This window comes from Sus scrofa, chromosome 6 (assembly GCF_054392235.1).
Source record: "Sus scrofa isolate SSC_HxYL_T2T_F1_AM1 chromosome 6, Sscrofa_HxYL_maternal_Yorkshire_Landrace_v2.0, whole genome shotgun sequence".
Lineage (NCBI taxonomy): Eukaryota > Metazoa > Chordata > Mammalia > Artiodactyla > Suidae > Sus > Sus scrofa.
The window spans coordinates 59,332,007-59,353,809 of record NC_139388.1 but is presented as its reverse complement, the minus strand read 5'-3'; the positions used below and the strand labels follow the sequence as shown (position 1 = coordinate 59,353,809).

General features: G+C 58.1%; 2 protein-coding genes across 3 annotated transcripts in view; both read right to left on the bottom strand.

The window, feature by feature from the left end:
- MYBPC2 (myosin binding protein C2) overlaps positions 1 to 12,790 on the bottom strand; it is a 28,786-nt gene extending 15,996 nt beyond the window's left edge. The window contains exons 1-13 of the mRNA XM_003127371.6: positions 12,127 to 12,790; positions 11,579 to 11,774; positions 10,385 to 10,474; positions 9,824 to 9,910; positions 9,499 to 9,647; positions 9,078 to 9,195; positions 8,347 to 8,395; positions 8,096 to 8,155; positions 5,462 to 5,655; positions 5,084 to 5,216; positions 2,404 to 2,528; positions 2,185 to 2,290; positions 725 to 897 (exon numbers count right to left, since the gene is read on the bottom strand). Of these exons, the coding sequence (XP_003127419.4) occupies positions 725 to 897; positions 2,185 to 2,290; positions 2,404 to 2,528; positions 5,084 to 5,216; positions 5,462 to 5,655; positions 8,096 to 8,155; positions 8,347 to 8,395; positions 9,078 to 9,195; positions 9,499 to 9,647; positions 9,824 to 9,910; positions 10,385 to 10,474; positions 11,579 to 11,597 (1,303 nt within the window). The 5' untranslated portion in view covers positions 11,598 to 11,774; positions 12,127 to 12,790. The remainder of the gene's footprint in view (positions 1 to 724; positions 898 to 2,184; positions 2,291 to 2,403; positions 2,529 to 5,083; positions 5,217 to 5,461; positions 5,656 to 8,095; positions 8,156 to 8,346; positions 8,396 to 9,077; positions 9,196 to 9,498; positions 9,648 to 9,823; positions 9,911 to 10,384; positions 10,475 to 11,578; positions 11,775 to 12,126) is intronic.
- A 555-nt stretch (positions 12,791 to 13,345) lies between these two features.
- Positions 13,346 to 21,350, bottom strand: SPIB (Spi-B transcription factor). 2 transcript variants are annotated; one of them, XM_003127365.4, is made up of 6 exons: positions 21,305 to 21,350; positions 20,353 to 20,380; positions 17,927 to 17,999; positions 17,399 to 17,610; positions 16,805 to 16,958; positions 13,346 to 15,273 (listed from the first exon to the last, which is right to left on the bottom strand). In XM_003127365.4, the coding sequence occupies exons 1-6, from the start codon at positions 21,325 to 21,327 to the stop codon at positions 14,975 to 14,977; spliced, it is 789 nt and encodes a 262-aa protein (XP_003127413.1). In that variant the 5' UTR covers positions 21,328 to 21,350; the 3' UTR covers positions 13,346 to 14,974. The 2 variants fall into 2 exon arrangements, with proteins under 2 accessions (XP_003127413.1, XP_084817979.1); XM_084961853.1 differs by lacking the exon at positions 21,305 to 21,350 and having other exon boundaries at positions 20,353 to 20,505.
- Between the last annotated feature and the right edge of the window lie 453 nt (positions 21,351 to 21,803).

The window sequence follows — 21,803 nt, the reverse complement described above, 5'->3', positions numbered from 1 at the left end:
GAGCTTTTCTTTCTTTCCTTTCTCCCTTCCTTTCTTTTTTTATGTTTTATTTATCTTTTAATGATTTTTATTCTTTAGATTACAGCTGGTTTAGAGGGTTCTGTCAGTTTTCTACTGTACAGCAAGCTGCCCCGGTCGCACACACACATATGCATTCTTTAGCTCACATTATCCTCCACCAAAAGCGACTGGATAGAGTGCCCTGTGCTTTACAGCAGCGTCCTTCCTTTCTTTCCCTTTTTAGATCTAAATGCACAGGAGTTCACAATAATAGCACAGTGTCCCATGTACCCTTCCCCCAGTGGTGCCATCTGGGGTATCTGTCGCCCGATATCCAAACCAGGATGTGGCCGTGGGTCCAGTCCTGTGAGCTAGACTGCGGACTGTGTTTGGTTTTCACCACAGTCTTATACCTACAGGGCTTCCTCGGGCTGGCTGGGGGTGGGGGCATGGGTGCAGAAACAGCCAGCAGCAAGGAGACGAGTGCCCTGGTCTAGGCGTGAGGGTGGCAGAGACCCGGGCCGGGTGAGGACAGTAGCAGCGGGGAGGCGCCGTCGGATGGTCCAGCCTTTGAAGGTGGAGCCACTGGGAGGTGCCCGAGAATCAAATGGAGGGCATGAGGCACCGAGCGGGGAGGGTTCGAAGCACAGAGCAGAGCAGCGCCACCTCGGAGATGTGGAGCCTGCGGTGTGTGGCCCGGTCCCCGCCCCGAAGGCCCCCGCACCTTCCACGCTGAGCTCCGCCTCGCACTGGCCACCGTTGGTCATGACCTGGTAGCGACCCCTGTCCTCCAGGCTCACATCCGAGTAGATGAGGATATGACGCTTCCCATCCTTCTTGAAGCGGTACCGGGACTTGAAGGAGTCCTCCCGCGTCAGCTCCACGCCGTCTTTCAACCTGGGCGGGCGCGACACGGAGCGGGAGTGAGGGGCCTGGGTGTCAGAGGTGAGTCAGGGGCCAGGCAGACGGTCCTGAGCAGGAGTCAGGGGTCCGAAGGGAGGTCACGAGGAGGGACAGAGGGTGACAGAGGTATCTGGAGTGGGTGGATCGCAAGTGGGAGTCAGGGAGCTAAAGAGGAAGAAGAGGTCACAGGTTGGAGGTCAGGGGCCACAGGGGTCATGGGCAGAGGTCAGAGATGGAGTTCAGATCACAGAGAGACAGCAGTGTCATGGCCTCATTAAACAGCGTTTCTTGGAGTTCCCGTCATGGCTCAGTGGTTAATGAATCTGACTAGGAACCATGAGGGCACGGGTTCGTTCCCTGGTCTCGCTCAGTGGGTTAAGGATCCGGTGTTGCCGTGAGCTGGGGTGTAGGTTGCAGACACGGCTCGGATCCCATGTTGCCGTGGCTGTGGTGTAGGCTGGCAGCTACAGCTCTGATTCGACCCCTAGCCTGGGAACTTCCATATGGCATGAGTGTGGCCCTAAAAAGCAAATCAATCAATCAATAAAAAGTGGTTCTAGCATCAGTTACCCCGCCTCTGAAATACTTGGCAAAATAGAACTTTCAGATTTATTTGTGTGATGACTTGATTACTGTCTGTCTCCATCTCCAACACACACACGCACGCACGCACGCACGCACACGCACGCGCACGTGCACACACACACACACACACACACCCCAGCAAGTCACCAGCTCATAAACTACAGGAGGGCAGGTGCCATGTTGATACATTTTCTCCCTGTTTTGTCTCCAATACCTAGAAGAGGGTCACCACACAATAGGTGCTCAATAAATACTTGCTGGGTGGGGGAATAGAGGTAAGAATGGATGAATGGATGGTAGGTGGCTGAGCGGGGGTGGGGGGGGACGGATGAAGCAATGGGATGGGAGAGGAGGGGCGGATGACTGGATGGCTGAATGGGGGGGATGGATGGATGGAGGGGATGCCTGAGTACATGGACCGAAGGATGGGCAACTGGTTGAACAGATGAATAAATAACTTAATGGATCCGAAATAGCAAAGGTCGGGAAAAAGACCTGGAAGAGGATGGAATGGCTGGAGGTCAATAGTTTCCAAAAAAGGTCATGGGTGAAGATGAGGATTTTTAGAGAAAAACTGAGGCCTCCTGATATCTCCTGGGTAAAGGTCTGAAATCTTCAAGCGCATGTCTCAAGATCAAGGCTGAGGCTGCGCCGAAGGTCCTGTGGGCATCTCTGTGGAGGTCAGGAGTCACTTACCACATGACCTGGGCACCCTCTTCTGATACTTCCACTGTCATTTCTACCCGGTCACCCACATACACCTGCTGGTCCTCGAGGGGCGTGACAATCAAGACTGGGGGTTCTGTGGGGCAGCGGGAACCGGGCGGTCAATAGCGCTGGGACCCCTTCCAGAGCCCCCCCCACACCCACCCCCACCCCCCCGGCCCCAAGCTCAGCCCCTCGTCCCGGCCTCACCTCTGACGAAGAGTTCAGTGAAACACTTCTCATCCTTGACGGCGACCTCATAAGCAGCATCATCCGCCAGCGTGCACTTATTGATGCAGAGGATCCGCTTCTTGCCAACATTCTCAAACACGTATCTGGTACAAAAAAAAAGTCTCAGCTCAACCCAGGGCGTGGAGGAGACCCTGTATCCAGCCATCTATTCTCAGGACCAGACACTCCCTCTCAGAGCCAGATTGTGTGGGAGCAGATGGACAGTCCAATTTCTTTCTCTTTTTTGGCTTTTTTTTTTTTAATTTAGGGCCACACCCGCAATATATGGAAATTCCCAGGCTATGGGTTGAATGGGAGCTACAGCTGCTGGCCTACACCACAGCCACAGCAACGCAGGATCCAAGCCGCATCTGCGACCTGCACCTCAGCTCATGGCAACACCAGATCCTTAACCCACTGAGTGGGCCAGGGAGCAAACCTGCATCCTCATGGATGCTAGCCGGCTGCGTTAACCGCGAGCCATTATGGGAATGCATTTTTTTTTTTTTTAAATCTTTTTAGCTATTTCTTGGGCCGCTCCCGTGGCATATGGAGGTTCCCAGGCTAGGGGTCGAATCGGAGCTGTAGCTGTCAGCCTACTCCAGAGCCACAGCAACGCAGGATCCAAGCCGTGTCTGCGACCTACACCACAGCTCACGGCAACACTGGATCCTCAACCCACTGAGCAAGGGCAGGGATCAAACCCACAACCTCATGGTTCCTAGTCGGATTCATTAACCACTGTGCCATGACAGGAACTCCCTCTGTTTTTAATTATAGTATAATTTACAATGTTCTGTCCAGTAACAGCACTGGCAATGTTAACTGTCCACCTGTATCCATTCTCCCAGGTAGCAGCGGTGCACAGCGACCCACCTAGAGAACTACATTTCCCAGCCTCCTTTGCAGCTGGGATGGCCACACCACTGAGCCTGGACCACGGGAATGCGAGTGGATGTGATGGGCTAGCGGCTAGGTCATCTTCGATTCTGAGGTGCCTGTTCTCGATTTCTCTCCTTCCCACTTCCTGCCTGATAGACACAGATATACCCATGACCCAGCTTCGATCATTCAGATTGAGGACACCACCACACGCAGTGGTGTAGCTGGAGTTCCCTGGTGGCTCGGCGGGTTAAGGATCTGGCGTGGTCACTGATGTGGCTGTGGTTACTGCTGTGGCATGGGGTCAATCCTTGGCCTGGAAACTTCCACATGCCGTGGGTGCGGCCAAAAAAAAAAAAAGAAACTATGTAGTCAAAAATAAGAAACGTAAAAAAAAAAATTTATGTGGAACATGGGTTTCCGAAAAGCCTCTAAGAGGGGAGACAGCCCACCAGCCTCAATCAGCTAGAAATACATTTCTCTCTAAATTAATGTGTTCTGGGGCCTCTTTTTTATAGCAACTTGACCGATGCCTTAGCTAACATAAGTTTTTATCTTATCCAAAATACTCATGGTGGAGTTCCCATTGTGGCTCAGACGTAACAAACCCGACTAGGATCTATGAGGATGTGGGTTCAATCCCTGGCCTCACTTAGTGGGTTAAGGATCTGGTGTTGCCATGAGCTGGGGTGTAGGTCGCAGACACAGCTTAGATCCCGTGTAGCTGTGGCTGTGGTGCAGGCCGGCTGCTGCCCCTCCAATCTGACCCCTAGCCTGGGAATTTCCATATGCCGCATGTGCAGCCCTAAAAAGCAAAAAACCCCAAAAAACTCATGGTGAGAGATGTAGAAAAGACAGCCAAGAGAAAAATAATAAAAATAGAACCCGTCCCTAACTGTGCCACCAAGAAATAGCAGCTATGAACATTTTGGCCTCTGTCTTTCCAATGTTTTTATACATAATCTATATGCAGATTAACATTTTGTGAAGCAGAACTGGGGACTCTGCTTCTGCACATAACACTAATCTTGAACAGCTTCCCGTGTTAGTATAAATTTTATTTTCTTTTTAATTTTTTGGCTGCGCCTGTGGCATATGGAAGTTCCCAGGCCAGGGATCGAACCTGGACCACAGCAATGACAATACCGGATCCTTAACCCACTGAGCCACCAGGGAACTCCATAAAATTGAGAATACCTTTTTCAGTGACCCCAGAGCACCTTAATATGGAATTGTATGTTTTGGTTGTTCTCCATTTCTTGCTACAGCAGCCATGCTCCAGTGAACATCCTTGCAGACAAATATGCACCACCATGATCACTCCCTTAGGATAAACACCTAGAACTGCACAACCTAAAAGCCTTTTTTTTTTGGTCTTTTTGCCTTTTCTGGGGCTGGTTCCTCGGCATATGGAGGTTCTCAGGCTAGAGGTCTAATCAGAGCTGTAGCCACCAGCCTACGCCAGAGCCACAGCAACACCAGATCCGAGCCGCTTCTGCAACCTACACCACAGCTCACGGCAAAGCCGGATCCTTAACCCACTGAGCGAGGCCAGGGATCAAACTCGCAACCTCATGGTTCCTAGTCCAATTCGTTAACCACTGAGCCACGACGGGAACTCTGCCTTTGTCTCTTTTTCTACCGAGGTATCTGCACTCTACGTGCGGGTGAGGGTGTGTGCCCTTTCTGGGTGAAGAGGGACCAGCCTTATTTCTGGATGCTCTCTCTGGGACTCAGATCCCCCCACCCGACCCGGGGACTGCCCCCCCCAGCATACTTGCTACTTGGTTTGATCTCCTGGCCGTTCTTGTACCACTTGAGGGGAAGGTCTGGGTCGCTGATCTCAACCACCAGCTTGATCTTGTTGCCCTGATCCACTTGGTAAGCCGGATCCAGCTTCTTGGTGAAGGCTGGAGATGCAAGGATGCAAGGCGGATGCAGCTGAGAGAGGTTCTCACTGTCCTGAGCCACCAAGTCTCCCTCCCCAGACGATGGGCTCTCCAAGGTCAAGTCGGAAAGCCTCCCATGAACTTGGAGGCTCCCGAGAACCTCAGATTGGGAACTCCAAAAGACAGGTCCAGGGTCCAAACATTGGATGCCCTTGATGCTGGGGTCCCTAGGGGCAGGGCCCATGGTCCCTCAGACCGGCACTGACCTGCGCTCTTCTTGACCTCGACCTTGGCCTTCTTGAGCCGCTTCAGCATGCCCCGGAGGTCAGTGATGCCGTACTGGAAGGCGATCTTCTCGTACTCGCTCTTCTTTGCCCCTTTCAGGAGCTCCCAAATCTCAGGCGGGATGCCCAGGTCATCGTCGTCTTTCTTCTTTTTCTTCTCCTCCTCAACCACCTGCCTGAAGGTGGGGAGAGCAGCGCGGGGCCAGCAAGGAGTGAGGAGGTGACCGTTTCCCTCTGCTTCTCCGCCCACCGGCTGTGTCACTTTCTCGCTCTCTCTCTGGGTCTTCTGTCCCTTATTCTGTCCCACTGGGACCGTCGCCCCGTCTCCTCCTTGGCCTCCTGACCTCTCCCCATCTCTCCCCTTCCAGTCTGTTCCCCGTGCAGCCCCAGGTGGATATTTCTGAACCCCCCCCCCCCAATTCAGATGCTATCCCTTCCCTGCTTGAAACTCTTCCATGGGAGTTCCCGATGTGGCTCAGTGGGTTAAGAGCCCAACTAGTATCCATGAGGATGTGGGTTCAATCCCTGGCCTCGCTCGGCGGGTTAAGGACCCAGCATTGCCGTGAGCTGCAGTGTAGGTCACAGATGCAGCTCGATCTGGCACTGCTGTGGTTGTGGTGTAGGCCAGCAGCTGCAGCTTCCATTCAACCCCTAGCCTGGGAACTTCCATATGTCACAGGTGCAGCCCTAAAAAAAAAAAGAAAAACAGAAACCAAAACTCTTCCGTGGCTCCCCATGGCTCTCAGGGGGAAAGCCCAGCCACTTAGCCTGAAATCACCACTGTACCCAGCCTCGGTCCCATCACCACGCGCTCCCCAAACTATCCCCAGCAGCCCACTTGCCTTCTCCTGGACACTGTGGGCTCACTCCTGCTCCCCAGCCTTTGCACAAAATGTTTCCCTGCCTGGGTGACCTCTCCCCACCTTTTCCTTCACACCACAGTATCAAGTGCCAAAGCCTCCTCCTCCAGGGAGCAGTCCCTGTCCCCTCAGTCAAGGAGTGGCCCTCGCTCTGGGCTCTCACAGGGCCCCCGTGGGACCTTCTCTCTGACCACACTAAACGGTCTTGGTCGGTGCCCATGTCTGCTGGACCAGACCCATCTTCCCAAGGCAATGAGCGACTCAGCGTCAGGGAACCAGTCAAACTTCTCTCTGTCCCCTGATTTCAGCTCAGGGCCTGGTAGACAGGAGGCCTCAGAAGACGTTTGCTGAGTGAGAGAGTGAGTGGATCTCTGGACGGAAGGAAGGAAGGGAACAAAGGAAGGACAGATGAGTGGGTGAATTGGGGGACAGGTGACTCTCTGGATTGATGTACAGACATTAGGTGGGGGCCTGGCAACTGGGTGGAGGGGTCCTTGGGGGCCTAGGTTGACCGTTGAATGGGTCCGTGGACGGGTGGGTCAGGAGGGGAAGGGTGGCCTTAAGATGGGTGGACGGGCTGATGGAGGATGGCTGGGTGAGTGGGTGGATTGATGAGTTGGTGGCACATGGCTGGGTGAGCAGTTGGGTGAATATGCTTATGGCTGGGGAGATGGTTGGCTGGATCAAGACGAGCAGAGGACTCTATTAGCAGGTGGGGTGGTCAGAGATCTGGTTATGGGGATAGATGGGTGAGTGGAAGGATGGACAGGTGGACCAGCAGATAATGAAAACCTGAGGGATTGGATGAGCTTCCTGGTGAGTAATATGAAACTGCTAGTATTCAATCATTTTTTCACCTTCAGAAGTGCAGTTTCACATAGATCAGTCTGACAGAGAGCCATCTGGGTGGATGGGTGTGCCACTGAAGAGGTGAACAGTTGACTGAGGAGTGCCAGGCTTGATGGGCAGGTGGGGGAGTAGATGGGTAGGTGGGATGTTGGGCTCAGTTGAAAGAGAGATGCAGGTACAGATGGATACATGGGTGGGAAGATGGATCCATGGTAGACCAATGGGTGGTGGAAAGATGGCCCGATGGGTGCCTCGAAAGGTAGAGAAGGCGATGATGGAGTAGGTGGGCGAAGGATGAAGGAATGGGTTTGTGAGTGGGTGACTGAGGGTGATGGCAGAGGCATGGATGGGCAGGTGGGAGGATGGTGGGCAGACGGTTGGATATGTGGGCAGAGGGAAGAAGGGGCAGGTAGTGGATGGGTGGGTTTGCAGATGGATAGATGGTGGCTGGTTGCATAAACAGATGAGTGGGCAGACTGATGGGTGGGTAGGTTGATTAGTAGATGGTAAATAGGTAGCTGGGTGGATGGAGGGATGAGACGGATGGGTGGGTGGGTGGGTGGACCGCTGGATGGGTGGCTGGTTGGCTGGGTGAACAGGTGGATGAGTAGGTGAACTGGAGCCTGAGTGGACAGGAAGGTGGATGTGAGAATGGTGGGTTACAGGGTGGGTGGGTAGGCCGCTTGGAGAGATGGGTGGGTGGCAGGGGTTATGGGTCTGGGGGTGGGTATATGGGCGGGTGGCTACATGGATAGGTGGCAGGGTGGGCTGGGAATGGGTAGATGGTGGCGTGGTGGTGGTGTCCCAGTATAGCAGTGGGGAGCAACAGGGTCAGAGGTCCTCACCCACCATCCTTCTCCTCCTTGAGTCCCATCTCCCCTCTCTCCGCCAGGTGGGGTGGGCTCACCTCTTCTTCAACAGGCCGCTGAAATCCAGCTCGCCCGCGCCTTCCGGCTTCCCTTCGCCCCTGTGACCATTGAGAGGGGGCAGGAACCCCACTGAGGTCCTGACCCTCGGCCTCACCCTGGGTCCCCACTCCTTGCTTTTCCCGATCTCCCCTCTCCCACAGCTCCCCCTCCCAAGGGAGACCACCCTCCCCCCACAGTCCTTGGCACCAGGACACACTGCCACCCCTCCCCAGGGTCCCGGGTCACTTACGAACGCTTGAAGCTTTCTAGACTCTGCCCAGCGGAGTCCTGACGGGGCGCTGGGGAGAGGAGATGGGAGGAGAGGAGGTGACTGGGGGCAAGGCCCCATCTAAGACCGAGAGCGCCCCTCCAGGACCAACAAGCCTCCCCCAGGCCCTTTCGCGTCTATCTCCGGGGCCAGCACACCCTCTCTCTTGGGCCTGGACACCCTCTACTTGCAGACTCACTTCCACCCTCTCAGCGGCCCATCCCCCCCACACCTGGGCTAGCTGGCCCATCTCCCCAGGCCTGGGCAACCTCATTCCCTGTTCCCACCATATTTAAGCCCCCCATACATCCTAGGCTCAAGACCCCCCCCCCGAGCCTGCACACCCTCAGAGCTCCACACACATGGCCCCAAGTCTGCATAACCTCCCAATAATTCTGTCCACCCTCAGCCTGAACCCGCACACCCTGACTTTCTAAACCTTGGCTTTCTCCAAGCCTTGACTGCCCCTTTCTCGAGATGTCACGCTGTGACCCTGGAATCTACATAAATCACCCCCCCCAAACCCTGAACCCTTCCCCCCCCAAATCGGCACCTCCTGCTCTAAGCCTGCAGACGGCCTCCCCAGTTTGGTACACCCTGAGCCCTGCACCTCCAAAGGCCTGCGCCTGCCTCACCCCGACATCTGTATACTCCCCCCCACCCAGACCCAGGACCCTGGCCCCCCTCCCCCGGTCAGCCCACCACCAGCGCACCCTCCACATCGATGTTAAAGGCACAGCTGTCGCAGAAGTCCTTGGCTTTGACCTCAAGGCGGTAATCCCCGCGGTCCCCCAGGACCACCTTCCCAATGCGCAGCTCCAAGGTGTACACCTGGGGGCCAGGACAGCGGTCTGGGTGCGTGTGCCCACTCTCCAGGGCCACCCCGCTTCCCCCAGAGCCCCCCTCACCACAGGAGTCCCCACAGGAGAGGCCAGCAGACTCTTCCCATGCCCCGGACGATCTTGACCCCTGGGGGCTTTTGTCCGTGACCACGAGAGCTCTCTGGTCACACATAGGTCCCCTGCCCCAACCCACACATTTCCCCCTCCGCGCAGCACGACCTCTACCAAGCAGCCCCGCACAACCTCCAGCCCTGGCCTGCGTGCCCTCCCTGCCACCCCACAGGTTCCTCACATTGCTGGCAGAGTCATGGGACTCCTTGAAGGAGAATCGGGCCCCGCTCTTGCTGCCCAGCTCCAGCCACTTCCCCTTGAACCACTTGATTTCGGGTTTGCCAGGCAGCTCTTTCCCGTTCACCTTGGCCACGATCAAGGCATCCTTTCCTGGGGGGAGGTGGGGGGAGCGGGAGGGGGGAGGGTGGGCGGGAGGGCAGGGCAGGAACCGCCAGGCGCTACAGAGGGGCCTGGGAGGCTGGGAGCCTGCTGCCCCTCCTCCCTCAGACCCAGGAGCCCCCCCTTCCCCCCCCCACCGCCCCCTCCCTCCCCCAGGCGCCCCTCACCATTCTCCACCGACACGGAGTCTGGCTTCTTCAGGAAAATGCCAGTGGGCTCCTCAGCGGTGGGAGACTGGTCCTCAGGTGGGGCTTCTGCTCAGGAGACAGGGCCAGGGGGGTCTGTGACCGGCCACTTTGGAGGCGGGGCTTACAACTAACAGGGGACCCTCTGCTCAGAAGTCAGAGACCAAAGCAAGGGCAAAGTGGCTTTTCCTGACCTGGGACACACCACGAGGCACCTAGTGGCCGCGGGACCTTGGCCAGGCTCCCCTCACTCCCACCTCTTGGGGGCCTCAGTTTCCCCTTCTGTGAACGGGGTGGTTAAGTGGGGTTTGAGGGTGGGAGAGGTGTCAGGATGCACTGGGGGGCTTCAGAGCTGGGCAAGATTCGGTGATGTCATCAGCTGGGGTGGGGCGGGCCTTGAAGGCCAGGCTGAGGGGCTGGGCTCTGTCCTGGGGATGCTGGGGATCTTCGGAGAGCTGTGAGCAGGGGCGGGCAGGCTAAAGGAGAGAGCCGGGAGGAGCAGAAGTGCCAGGTCCCGCCCAGCCCGCTGGGCTGCCTTCTCACCTTTGGGGGGCTCTTCAGGAGCCCCCTTCGGGGGGGCTTCCTTGGGAGCTGGCTTGGCGGCATCTTTGCCCGCGGGGGCCTTTTTGGTGGCTGCGAGGCGGGAAATAGTCACAGCTGAGCATGCGCCCAGGGTTCTCCTTGTGCGCAACCCGGGAGCGGAGCGCAGGAGCCCTGGCCCCTCCTCCTTCGGAACCTGGAGTCCAGCCGCCCAGGTGTAAATTTATCTCTAATCCGAGAGTCTGTGCGATCGGATTTCTCCTTGCCCCAGGCAGACCATGCCCCAGCCACCCAGGCCACCGGGCCGTGACCTTTTGGGTCTTGGCGGTATAATTAGCTCTTCCCCTGGGCTGGAAACTGGATCCCTCCTGCTGACCGCAGCATCTTTCACCTGCCCGGCCGGCTGGCTCCTGGCCTTCAGGGGCCCCAGCTGCAGCGAAGGGCTGGGACCCCCCCCACCCCTGACCCCTCAGCCTGGTGGGCCTGGTACCAGCGGACCGGACCCCCCCCCCCAGGAGGAGGGGTCCTTAGGGGGCGGGGCTTGTGACTCCGTCTGTTCACTTTCTCAGAGAGAGAAAGCTCCATCCCCGGAGAAAGATATCCCCACGCCGCCCCCAATCCTATTCTAAGGAGGACCCTGAATCTGCACATAAAGGCTCTGAGCCTCTATATGGAGAAGGTCCCCTAATTACTGCATGGGGAAACCCCAGTTCCTGCTGAAAGGCGGTCCCCTCATCCTTGTATAGAGAAGAGCTTTCTTTACCCGGCAAATAAGAGTTCCTAAGAGCGAGACAAGCCAGGGCCTCTTTCCCCTGCAGAGAAAGGTCCGGATCCTGACTCGGAAAAATGACCCCTAGCCCTTCTTAGGGGATCCCATCCCCAAATGTAGGGGACTCCCCCAGTCGCCCTGCAATGACTCGGGCATACACGGGCCTCCCGTCACTATCGAGAAAAAGGGAGCCAAATTCCCAATCAGAGAATCTCCACCAGCACCCAGAGTCATGCCCCCAACTCCCTCCAGAGAAAGGGCCTCCTCCCCCGACACACACATGCCTAGGGAAGGGGACCTCCACCCACCTCACATAGGTATGGGACCCTCCCATCTCCCACAAGGAAGGCACCCCATTCTGCCAACCCCACAGAGGGACTCAGAAAAGAGGACCACATGCCACGTAGGGAGGGAGACCCCACAGCCACCTGGTTTTGCCTCAGGCATGTCACCGGACCTCCTCCCGCTCCTGTGACCGCAGCTGTGTGACCACTGGCCCTAGGGAGGACAGGTGGGCCCCCAGAGGGAGCCCTTTAAGGAGTCCAGAGACTCCCAGGAGGCTCCGGGAGGCCCAGGACGTGCCTCCCCACCCTCGCTGGCGGCCGCGCATTCCGCCTGTGCGTCCTAAAGGGCGAGAAACAACAGCTGGACCAGGAGCGTTGGCTGAGCGCCAGGTCCCCCGGGAGGAGGGGGCTGGGCTTCTGACACCTGGGTCTGAGGGAGGGGGGCCTGGGGGCCTGGGCTCCAGGGAACAGGGGCAGAAGGGACCTGGGGTCCAGATTCTTGGGTCCTACGAAAAAGAGAAGGGTGAGGGCCTGGGGGTCCTAGGAAAAGGAGAAGGGGGACCTGGGGGCCTGGGCTCCAGGAACCAGGGGCAGAAGGGACCTGGGGTCCAGATTCTTGGGTCCTAGGAAAAGGAGAAGGATGAGGGCCTGGCTTCTTGGGTCCTAGGAGGAGAGACAGGAAGGGGACCCACCGGTCTGAAGTGGGTGTGAGGGCTCTGAGCCTGAACTCCGGCAGGCGGGGTCCGGATTCGCGGGGAAGACAGGGTCTAGAAGCCATTCTTAGTATTTGCAAGTCAGGAGTTTTCCGGAAACCAGAGCCGGGAGGGAGGGTCCGGTTTCCCAGCGTAGGCAGGACGGCGACGGGGGGAGGGGGGAGGCGAGGGAGAGGTCTCTGTGCCCGCTGGGCACCGAGGCGCAGGGATTCCGGAGTCCCACCCCCGAGGCCACCTGGGACCCCGGACTGGCTGCTGCCCCTCTTGGGACCGCGCCCGGGCAGCTCCCCGCCACGGTTCCCGGAGCGGGCGCGGCGGGCACCGGACGCAGGGGAGGGGGCGGCTGCCCCCAGAGGGGGCGGGTGAGGAGACCGGGAAGGCCCTGGAGGGCTGCCCGGACATTGGCGCCCTTCCCGGCAGGGGGACCTGTGGCTTTCTGAATTGGGGGGGGTGGCTAGACGCGATGTAGGGGGAGGCGAAGGAGATGAGGGGAGGATCGCGGGAGGACAGGGTTTTGGGGACACCAGGTGTTAGGGGGAGGAGGGCGAGGTGGGTGTGAGAGAGCGCGGAAGGCTGTGCGGGCTTGGGGTTGAGGCGGAGGGCGGGCGGGGAAGGAACGCCGGGTTAGGGACTCAGGATGAATGAAGACAAATTCCTCGGGGTTTTCTTCCTGCCCAACGCCCCCGCCCCCAGCCCACCGTTCTTTTCCAAAAGCCCCTAAGAGCCGGAAACTTTCCCGCCTCCAAGGAGCCCCAAGCCAACCCGGAGGCAGCTTCCCTGTGACGTCACGGGTCGCCAGGCAGGCTGCTCCGCGGCTCCAGCGGTCCCGGCCCGGGGGCGGAGCGCCCCGAGCCTCCCGCGCCCGGCCCCGCCTCCCTGAAGACGCTGTCCTGCGAGAGGGGGGTCAAAGATCCAGAGAAGGGGGCAGAAATTCAGAAAGCAGAACATGGACCCAGACGGAGAGGGAAGCAGGGAGAGGGTGGGAAAGAACTCCAGTCGTTAAGAAGAGATGAAAATGGAATCGAACTCCCAGAGCCTGCATCTCAAGCTCTTACTTCAGCCTTCCAGGCTCAGCCTGGTTTGGCTCTAACTACCATCTCCTCTCTTCCCCCTCGCTCTCCCAGTGTCTCCGAGGGCCAGGAGGCCCGGGTGGATGGCAGAATTGCGGTCCCTGAGAAAGGATCCTAGGAGGTGTGTCTACCTTGATTTGTTTTATTTTATTCCACACTTGGGGTAATGATGTTTTGCAAAAGGTACCTCATGTGCAAGAGCAGGCCCCAGGAAGACCTTTTGTCCCTGGCATGCCCCTCCTCCGGCCAGGTGCACCCCCCCCACCCCCCCGGAAGGGGTTCTTTCCTCTTGAGGGCAGGTCCCAGGCGGTGCTCTGCTACCAGCTGCTGTGTGCCCCCACCGGGACCCCGTCCTCTCTGGGTCCTTGGTGCTCCTTCCTCTTCTTCCTTCTGGCCATCAGTGGGTGGATTTCAGATGTTTCAAAGACTCACAGGGCTTCAAGGGACTTCTGAGGTCTTCCTCCTCCTCCTCTTCTCTTTCACAGAAGGGACAAACTGGCCCAGAAGCAGCTAATCTTTCACCCTAGACCCCCAGCCCCCAGCCACCCAGGCTCAAGGACCCTGGCTTCTTACGTCCACAGCCTCCGACACCCCCCGTGGGTTCCATCACACCTCCCACAGTTCATCCAGGCTTCAGGCTGGGTTCACACGCAAATGGTTGGTCCAGCCGAGAGAAGCCACTGGGGTATGACAGCCAGGGGCGGAGGGGACTTGGGCAGATTGGAGAACAAGGTGCCCCATTAGGTGTGGCTGCCACCTTGCTCCAGCCTCTCCGCACAGAAAAGCTGGCCCACCGTTGCTGGATTGTGCAAAGTCTCTGGTTAGAACGGACACGGGGAGCACTGCCAAGATCACCCAGAAATCAACCGAGGGGCTAGAACGATCCCCATCACGGCCCTAGGGAGGGCACTCCAGCGAGGGTCCCCATGAGGACTCAGGGCTGCTGGTGGGGTCCCCAAAGGGGCATATCCAAAGGGGACTCCAGAGGGGTTCAGCATGTGATTGGAGGGTCCCAGACAAACAAGGGCATCCTAGAGGTGGCCCACACATGACAAGGTTCACTGAGGTTCCCACCCCCCCAGACCTGAGAAGGGTGTTTTCAGACGTCACAAAAAGATTCCAGAGGCACCCTAGATTTGATTGGAGAATTCCGGACGTAAAAAAGTGGTAGCAGGGTGGTTCCAGAGAATTAGAGGATCTCAAAGATGACAAAGGGATTTGGGGGGGACAGACAAAACGGAGAGTCACAGATGGACATGGAAGCATGTAAAGGGTTCCCAGAGGGACCCAGACATAACTAGAAGATCTCAGATCTGCCAGGAGGGGCTCAGACATGAGAAGGGAATCCCAGAGAGACCCTGGACAGGGCTTAGGGTTGCCGGCAGAGCCCCCCCCTCTTGATGTGATGCTCTGTGGGCTGACGCTCCCCTAGATGAAACTGAGGGATCGCAGGCATCACAAGGGATCCCAGAGAGGCTCTAGGTTTTCTGGAAGCCCTGCCCTGCCCCGCCCCTCCACGCAGACACACAGTATAGTCGTCTATGGGTCCTCTGCCCCACGACGTGAAGCTCTCGGGGCCCCAGACACGAGTGGGGAGGTCCCAGAGGGGCCCCGGGCAGGGCTTAGGGACTGTGGTAGCGCCCCGCCCCCGCCACCAGTGTGGGGGATCCGTGGGTCCTATGACCTAGGGTGTGGGGACGCCCACGTGACACAGGCGTGGGGGCCCCTGCGAGCCCCCCCGAGAGACCGCCCTGGGCTCAGGCCCGGCGGGCGGCGGGCAGCAGCGCACTGTCAAACTGGTAGGTGAGCTTGCGCTTGACCTTGCGGATCTCGCCGGTCTTGGCGTAGTTGCGCAGGGCGCGCGCCAGCTTCTGGTAGGTCATGCGCTTGCGGTTGCCCTTCTGCTGGCCCCAGCGGCGCGCCAGGAGCTCCTTGTGCTTGGAGGAGAACTGGAAGACGCCGGCGCCCGGCTCCACCCACCACACGCACTCCCGCATGTCTCCGCGCGTCAGCAGCCCCAGCAGGAACTGGTACAGGCGCAGCTTCTTGCGGGCCCCTGCGGCGGGTGCGCGGCGCGTTAGCGGAAGCGGCCGGCGGGCACCTTCCCCCGCCCGGCCTGGCCCGGCCCGGCCCGGCCCGGGACCTACCCCGCCTCTGTCTCACAGAGAGAGACTTGGGATGAAGGAGGCGGCTGTTAGAGGCACCTGCCTGGCTTCCCTGTGTCCCCCCCATAATCCGGAGCAAGTTGCACCTCCTCCCTGAAACTGTCATCCTAGAACGCGCCCTCCCTCTTCCCGGCTTTTTGTTTTCAAGATGGGTGTCTAGGAGTTCCTGTCGTGGCACAGTGGTTAACGAATCCGACCAGGAACCATGAGGTTGTGGGTTTGATCCCTGGCCTCGCTCAGTGGGTTAAGGGTCCGGCGTTGCCGTGAGCTGTGATGCAGGTTGCAGAATGCGGCTCGGAGCCTGAGTGGCTGTGGCTCAGGTGGAGGCCGGTGGCTACAGCTCCGATTCGACCCCTAGCCCGGGAACCTCCGTATGCCATAGGTGTGGTCCTAGAAAAGACAAAAAAAAAAAAAAAAAAAAAAAAAAAAAGACGTGTGTCTAGTCTGTGTCTGCCTGGTGGCCAACACGTAGTACTACCTATCTGTTGAGCCCGTGGATTGATCTGTGAAATGGGTTGGCGGTGCTCCCCAAAGGCTTATAACAGAGCTGACTGGCAGTGGAGAAATCCGGAGTGGACTGAATCTGCCTGGCCAGCTCTGGTCTCCCAGCCTCTCAGCTCCAGGGGGACTGGGATCCTGGGAGAGGCCAGGGGAGTCTGACTGCTGGGCTCCTATAAGCAGCAAGGGCCCCCCTAAGCTGGAGGGTGGCGGTTCACAGCAGGGCACTGGGTCTAATAATCCCATCTCTCATTTCCCAGCTGTGTGACATGGGGGTGGTAACTTAACCTCTCTGAGCTGGTGTTTCCTCAGCTATCAATGAGATATGTGTGTATGTGTTATTTTTACAAATCTCTTCATAGCACGCTCATACGATGATGAGCTCTTTAAACGATTATAAGCTCATTATGAATTACGAGCTCATTTAATCTTCATCATAACCCCGCAAGATGGGGATGATGACAATAAGGCCCATTTTGCAGATGAGCATCTGAAGCCATGAACACTTCCAGCTTCTCAGGGGTTGCACATAATGCATGTCAGGCACAGAGGCAGAAGCAGGGCTTGAAGAGATAGGGGTTGGTCTTTTGATGTTTGCTGTTGCTATCCATCACGACGGTGAGGATTTATTTAGTGCCCACGCTGTGCACTCTGGCACTGCTGCTATCTCATCAGCACGTATTTTTCCCCCCATTCCTGCCAACCACCAGGGATAGACACTGATACTGTCGCCCATCCCCACTGGATAGGAGAGCAAGGCACAGAGAGGTAGAGGCAGCTGCCCGGAGCAACTCAGCCAGCAGATGGCAGATCTGGGAACTGCCCTCAGCCCTGGGGTATAGACAGTAGGTGCTGGGGAAGACATGGCTCCTTTAACCTCCCCCCGCCACTGGACCCCCTCCCTCCCCACTTGCTCCCACGTACCTGCCTCGGATCCCCTCCCCTCTGAGCCAGCCACGAGGGCCTCATCCGACTCGCTGTCCGAGACCTCCAGGGCAGGACTGTCCAGCAGGAGGTCCTCCTCCTCTGACAGCACGGGGCTGGGGTACGGGGCGTACGCCGCCGGGGGGCCCAGGGTCTGCGGAAGGTCAGGATTCCCTGTAGTCCAGTGTGTGTGTGTGTGTGTGTGTGTGTGTGTGTGTGTGTTTATGTTGGGTTGGGGGGGGCTTCTTTCTCTCCCTCTGCCCTCACCCCTTGGCTTCCTGCTGGGCCCTGGCCCTCCCCACTCCGCTCACAGCCTACTCTCTGTACCGATCTCCATGGCGCGGTCAGGAGGTGCCCGGGCTACCTCCATGAAAGGCTACCCAGCCAAGATAACAGCCGTGGGCACCGGCCCTTCAAGGGCCTGGAGTCTGGGCTTCTCTGATTCATGCTGGTTCATGCACTGGAGTCCTAACCAGTACTGAACCTCAGAGGGTCGTTACAGGGGTACTTGGGGGCTCAGGTTTTGCTGCAGTGTCTGGCACCCAGTTCACTCCATCAAATGATGGAGATGCTCCTGGCCTCCCTGCCCCTCACCTGGCTGGCGAAGTCCTCGGTGGGGTACGCTGGGAAGCCGGGTCCTGGGACCTCCAGGCTGGGAGCCGGGTCCAGGCTCCCCACAGGGCTGTAGCTTGAGGGTCCGTAACAGAGCTGGACACCCTGGGGGTGGCCAAAGGTGGCCACGGCCGGGTCAAATGGTTCATAGGAGGCAGCTGGGACAGCCGGACTGAGGCCATAGCTCCACAGGTCTGGGGGGGGGAGGGCGCTGAATCAGAAGCTGCCAGTGGGGGTGGGGGTGGGAGGTCGGGGAGGTCTGGCCTCAGGGCCCCCTCCCCCCTGAAGCCCCAGCAGCACAGAGGGGCCATTGTGGGCTGTGCAAATCACTGACCCCAGGATTTGCATGGGCGGGCGGGTAGCTGGGAGAGGAAAGGGGAGGAGGGCTGGAGGCCTGGGCTAACCTTGTCCTGCTGCACCAGGTGACAGCCTCCCCTGGGCTTTAGCTGCCTCCCCCCCAGTCTGCGAAATGGGCCCAAGGGGGGAGGGGGGAGGAGCTCACTCACTCACCAGGAGCCCCCTCTGAGTCTGGGTAGCTGGAGTGCTTGCAGCTGTCCAGATCGTAGAAGACTCCATCTGGGTACTGATGGGGAGGGGGAGGCAAAGGGGTCATCCCGGGTTGCAGGGGGACCCCATCCCATCCCAGACAGCGGGGAGGCTCTGACAGGCTGGCAGAGGGAGAGCAAAAGAGTCCTGTGGACTAGGTGCCAGAGACGGGGGCAAAGAGAGAGACAGCCAGAGATACAGAGAGGAGACGACACAGACGAAGCAGGTAAGACTGGGACACACACACACACACACACACACACACACACACACACACTGCGCATGCGCACCGGGACACACACACACACACACACACACACACACACACACACACACACACACTGCGCATGCGCACCCAGAGAATGAGCGTCCCAGGATCTCGTACACAGTCAGGACATCACAGCAGCAGGGGAAGGTGTAGACGAATTCCCCCAGCCTTGCCTGCCTCGGGGGGCCAAGGGGTGAAGGTGAGAGGCATGGAAGTGTTTTTGTGGGCTTTTTCGGCCGAACCTGCAGCATGTAGAAGTTCCCAGGTCAGAGATCAAACTGCACCACAGCAGTGACCCGAGCTACTGCAACAATGCCGGATCCTTAACCCACTGTGCCACCTGGGAACTCCAGTGGAAGTGTTTTTAACAGAAGCAAAGAAGCTCTCGAGGCTTCTTTTAAGCACCTCCCTATTGCTGCAATTCATCCCAAGAGTCAAGTGTTGCTTTAGCAGTGAAAGCCTAAAACTGGATAGACGGCAGCCTGGTGAGCCAGCAAGCTCACTGCTGGCTGTTTACCCACAAGAACTGAAAACGTGTCTACAGAATAGCCTTGTTCGGGAATAAGCAGAGCAGGAGTTCCCATGGTGGCGCAGTGGAAACGAATCCGACCAGGAACAATGAGGTTGCAGGTTCAATCCCTGGCCTCACTCAGTGGGTTAAGGATCTGGCATGGCTGTGGCTGTGGCTGTGGCCAGCAGCTGTAGCTCCAATTTGACCCCTAGCTTGGGAACCTCCATATGCTGCGGGTGTGGCCCTAAAACATACACACACAAAAAACAAAAAACAAAAACAAAGAAGAAGAAGCAGAGCAGTTGAGCAACAGCCCCAAACAGGAAACAGCCCAAGTGCCCACAGGCAGGAGAATGAACACACGAATTGTGGTGTGGGCCCAGGAAGGAGTACTACACAGCAAGGAAAAAGGACCAACACCCAACACTTGATGTCTCAAGAAGGGAGTCAGACCCAAAAGGGAACACCCTCCCTCCATGAGATTCATTTCATATAAAGTTCAAAACCAAGCAAAAGGAATCTTTGGCGAAAGATATCAGAAGAGGGTATTGATGCCGAAAGGACATGAAGGAATCTTCCAGAGTGATGGCGATATTCTGTATCGAGGTCTGTCTAGCAGTTACACAGGTGTATGGCTAAGGTAGAACCTCATTGAGTGGAACAACACAAGATTTGCCACTTTCCTAACCTGTAAGTCATATCTCAATTGAACAAAAAAAAAAAGCTGGAGTTCCCATCATGGCTCAGTGGAAACGAATCTGACTGGCATCCATGAGGACACGGTTTCGATCCCTGGCCTCAGTCAGTTGGCTAAGGATCTGACGTTGCCGTGAGCTGTGGCATAGGCCAGCAGCTATAGCTCAGTTTCAGACCCCTAGCCTGGGAACCTCCATATGCTACCAGTGCAGCCCTCAAAAGCAAAAAACAAAACAAAACAAACAAACAAACCCCAAACCTCTTCAAGTTAGAGGAGGGTGGGATGTACGGGGAAGGGGGTTTCTCTCAAGCACATGGGTAGGGTTTCATTTCTTGAACTGGGCTGTGGGTTTGTGGGGTTAGGGTAGAGTATTCTGTGTATCTGAAATAGCTCAGATTCGATTTTTAAAAATACATAGCAGGGCGTTCCTATTGTGGCTCAGCGGTAATGAACCCGACTCGTATCCATGAGGCCTCGGGTTCCATCCCTAGCCCCACTCGGTGGGTTAAGGATCTGGCATGGCTGTGGCCGTGGCGTAAGCCAGCAGCTGCAGCTCCAACTGGACCCCTCACCTGGGAATTTCCATATGCCGCAGGTGCGGCCCTCAAAAACAAGAAATAAAAAAATACAAACACAAATACAAAGCAAAGCAGAGATGGGAAGAAGGACTGAGGAGATTTGCAGAACGTGGGAATGGATGGAGGGAGACACAATGAGTCGGTGGCGAGAAGGAAAGTGACGTCAGAAAAAACATCAGTGATGGGGGGGGAGGGGAGGAGGGTTGGGCAAGTCGGAGGAAAGTCAGAAAGACAAAGAGCCTGGAAGGCCTGGAGGGGGGAAACCGAGGCAGGGAGGCCTCCATGGGCCATGTGGGTCCCCTCCACTCCTCCCTGACCCCCAGGGCCCCCACTCACCAGACAGCTGTAGTGTGGCCCGTCGAGCCTGGAGGGGGAGAGACACAGGGGCATGTCGGGCCGACCTCAGCCTCCTGAATCTCCCAGTGGTTGGGGGCCGGGTGGAGGGGGGAGAGGCAGCTGCAGCTGTGACCACTGCAGCTTGTCCCGCTGTGTGTCTCCGTGTGAGACCAGCCCCACCACACTCACCCCCACTCTCCCACCAGGACAGGAAGTGGGGGGCAGGGGCCAGGCAAATGGTCCCCCCCCCTCCCCTGGGATTTGCATAGATAGAGACTGGGCGGGGGCAAGGGAAAGTGAGGGAGAGAAAGTCCCCGGAGAGGAGATGTGCCCCCCACCTTGGCCCGTGGGCGGGTGGGGGCGGGGAGGGGGCCTCCGTGAGTGAGTCGGGTAAATGGGTCCATCTCGGACCGGAGGAGAGAGATGGGAAAACAGGAGAGGCTCCGCCAAGGCGCCGAGAGGAGAGGAGGGAAGGGAGAAAGGCGTGGAGAGGCCATGGGAAGGATTTGTGAAGCCCCAAAGATAGATGCGGTGGGGGATGACAAAGGAGAGATGAGGCAGAGAGAAAGCTGGAGAGTCAGAGAAAGACAGAGACTGAGACGGGGCCGAGGCACAGCGGGCGGGCAGGCAGGGGACAGTGCAACCCTGCCCCAGAGGGAGATGGGGAGGGATGGAGGCAGAGATGGAGGGCCCTTAGGAGAGGACGGCAGGATGGAGGGGCACGTCCTCGAGGAAAAGAGGTCTTGGGGTCCCGGTATGGGATGGAGGAAGGAATCGTCCGAGATGAGAGGCCCAGGTGTGTGGAGCCCCCCTTCCCGCCTGCCCACCTGCCCCCTGTGGCTGGGGGTGGGGAGGGGCAGAGACCCCCGCCCCTGGGGGAGGCCCGTCAAAGGGGTCAAAGGTGCAGTGCAGGGTGGGGATCCTGAGCACAGGTTTTGGGGCCCCCACTTACTGTGCAGCCTCTAGGGTGAGCATGGTGGTGCCGGGCTGGGCTCACTGCCGGCTGCAGCCACCACCCCTATTTATACCTTGGCCCAGCCTCCTTGGTGGGGGGGGCAGGGGTGCCTGCGGCTGTGAGCTCAGCCCTCCTCGAAAATCCCCTCAGGGAGGGGGTCAGGGGAGGGGGCTGGATTGCACAACCCCTTGGTCACATGACAGGGAGGGTGGGCCCAGGGGCTGCCTGGATTTGGGGATCCCCAGCGTTGGGGTGGGGGAGACTGCCCCTGAGGAGCGCAGATGGGAGAGGAGCTGGATTGGGGGGGACCCTGAAAAAGGAAAGGTCAGGAGGTCAGTGAAGGGGGGGTGCTCTGGACCCAGGAACCAGAGGGGAGTAGGGTGCTGGGCGCTGGCTGAGACCCAGGGCAGACAGAGCCCCGGGGTGGGGGGTGGGGTGGGGTGGGGGTGTCAGAGGGCAGGGTGGGGGTAGGGCTCTTCCAGTGGATGTGGATTGG

What these genes read in the sequence shown, in the direction of transcription:
- SPIB (XM_084961853.1), bottom strand. Translation starts at nt 20,406, where the DNA reads ATGCCCCTGTGTCTCTCCCCCTCCAGGCTCGACGGGCCACACTACAGC. An exon ending in AGACTCAGAGGGGGCTCCTG is followed by an intron (nt 17,611 to 17,926) that starts GTGAGTGAGTGA and finishes TCCCCCCCCCAG; the next exon opens with ACCTGTGGAGCTATGGCCTC. An exon ending in CCGAGGACTTCGCCAGCCAG is followed by an intron (nt 16,959 to 17,398) that starts GTGAGGGGCAGG and finishes GACCTTCCGCAG; the next exon opens with ACCCTGGGCCCCCCGGCGGC.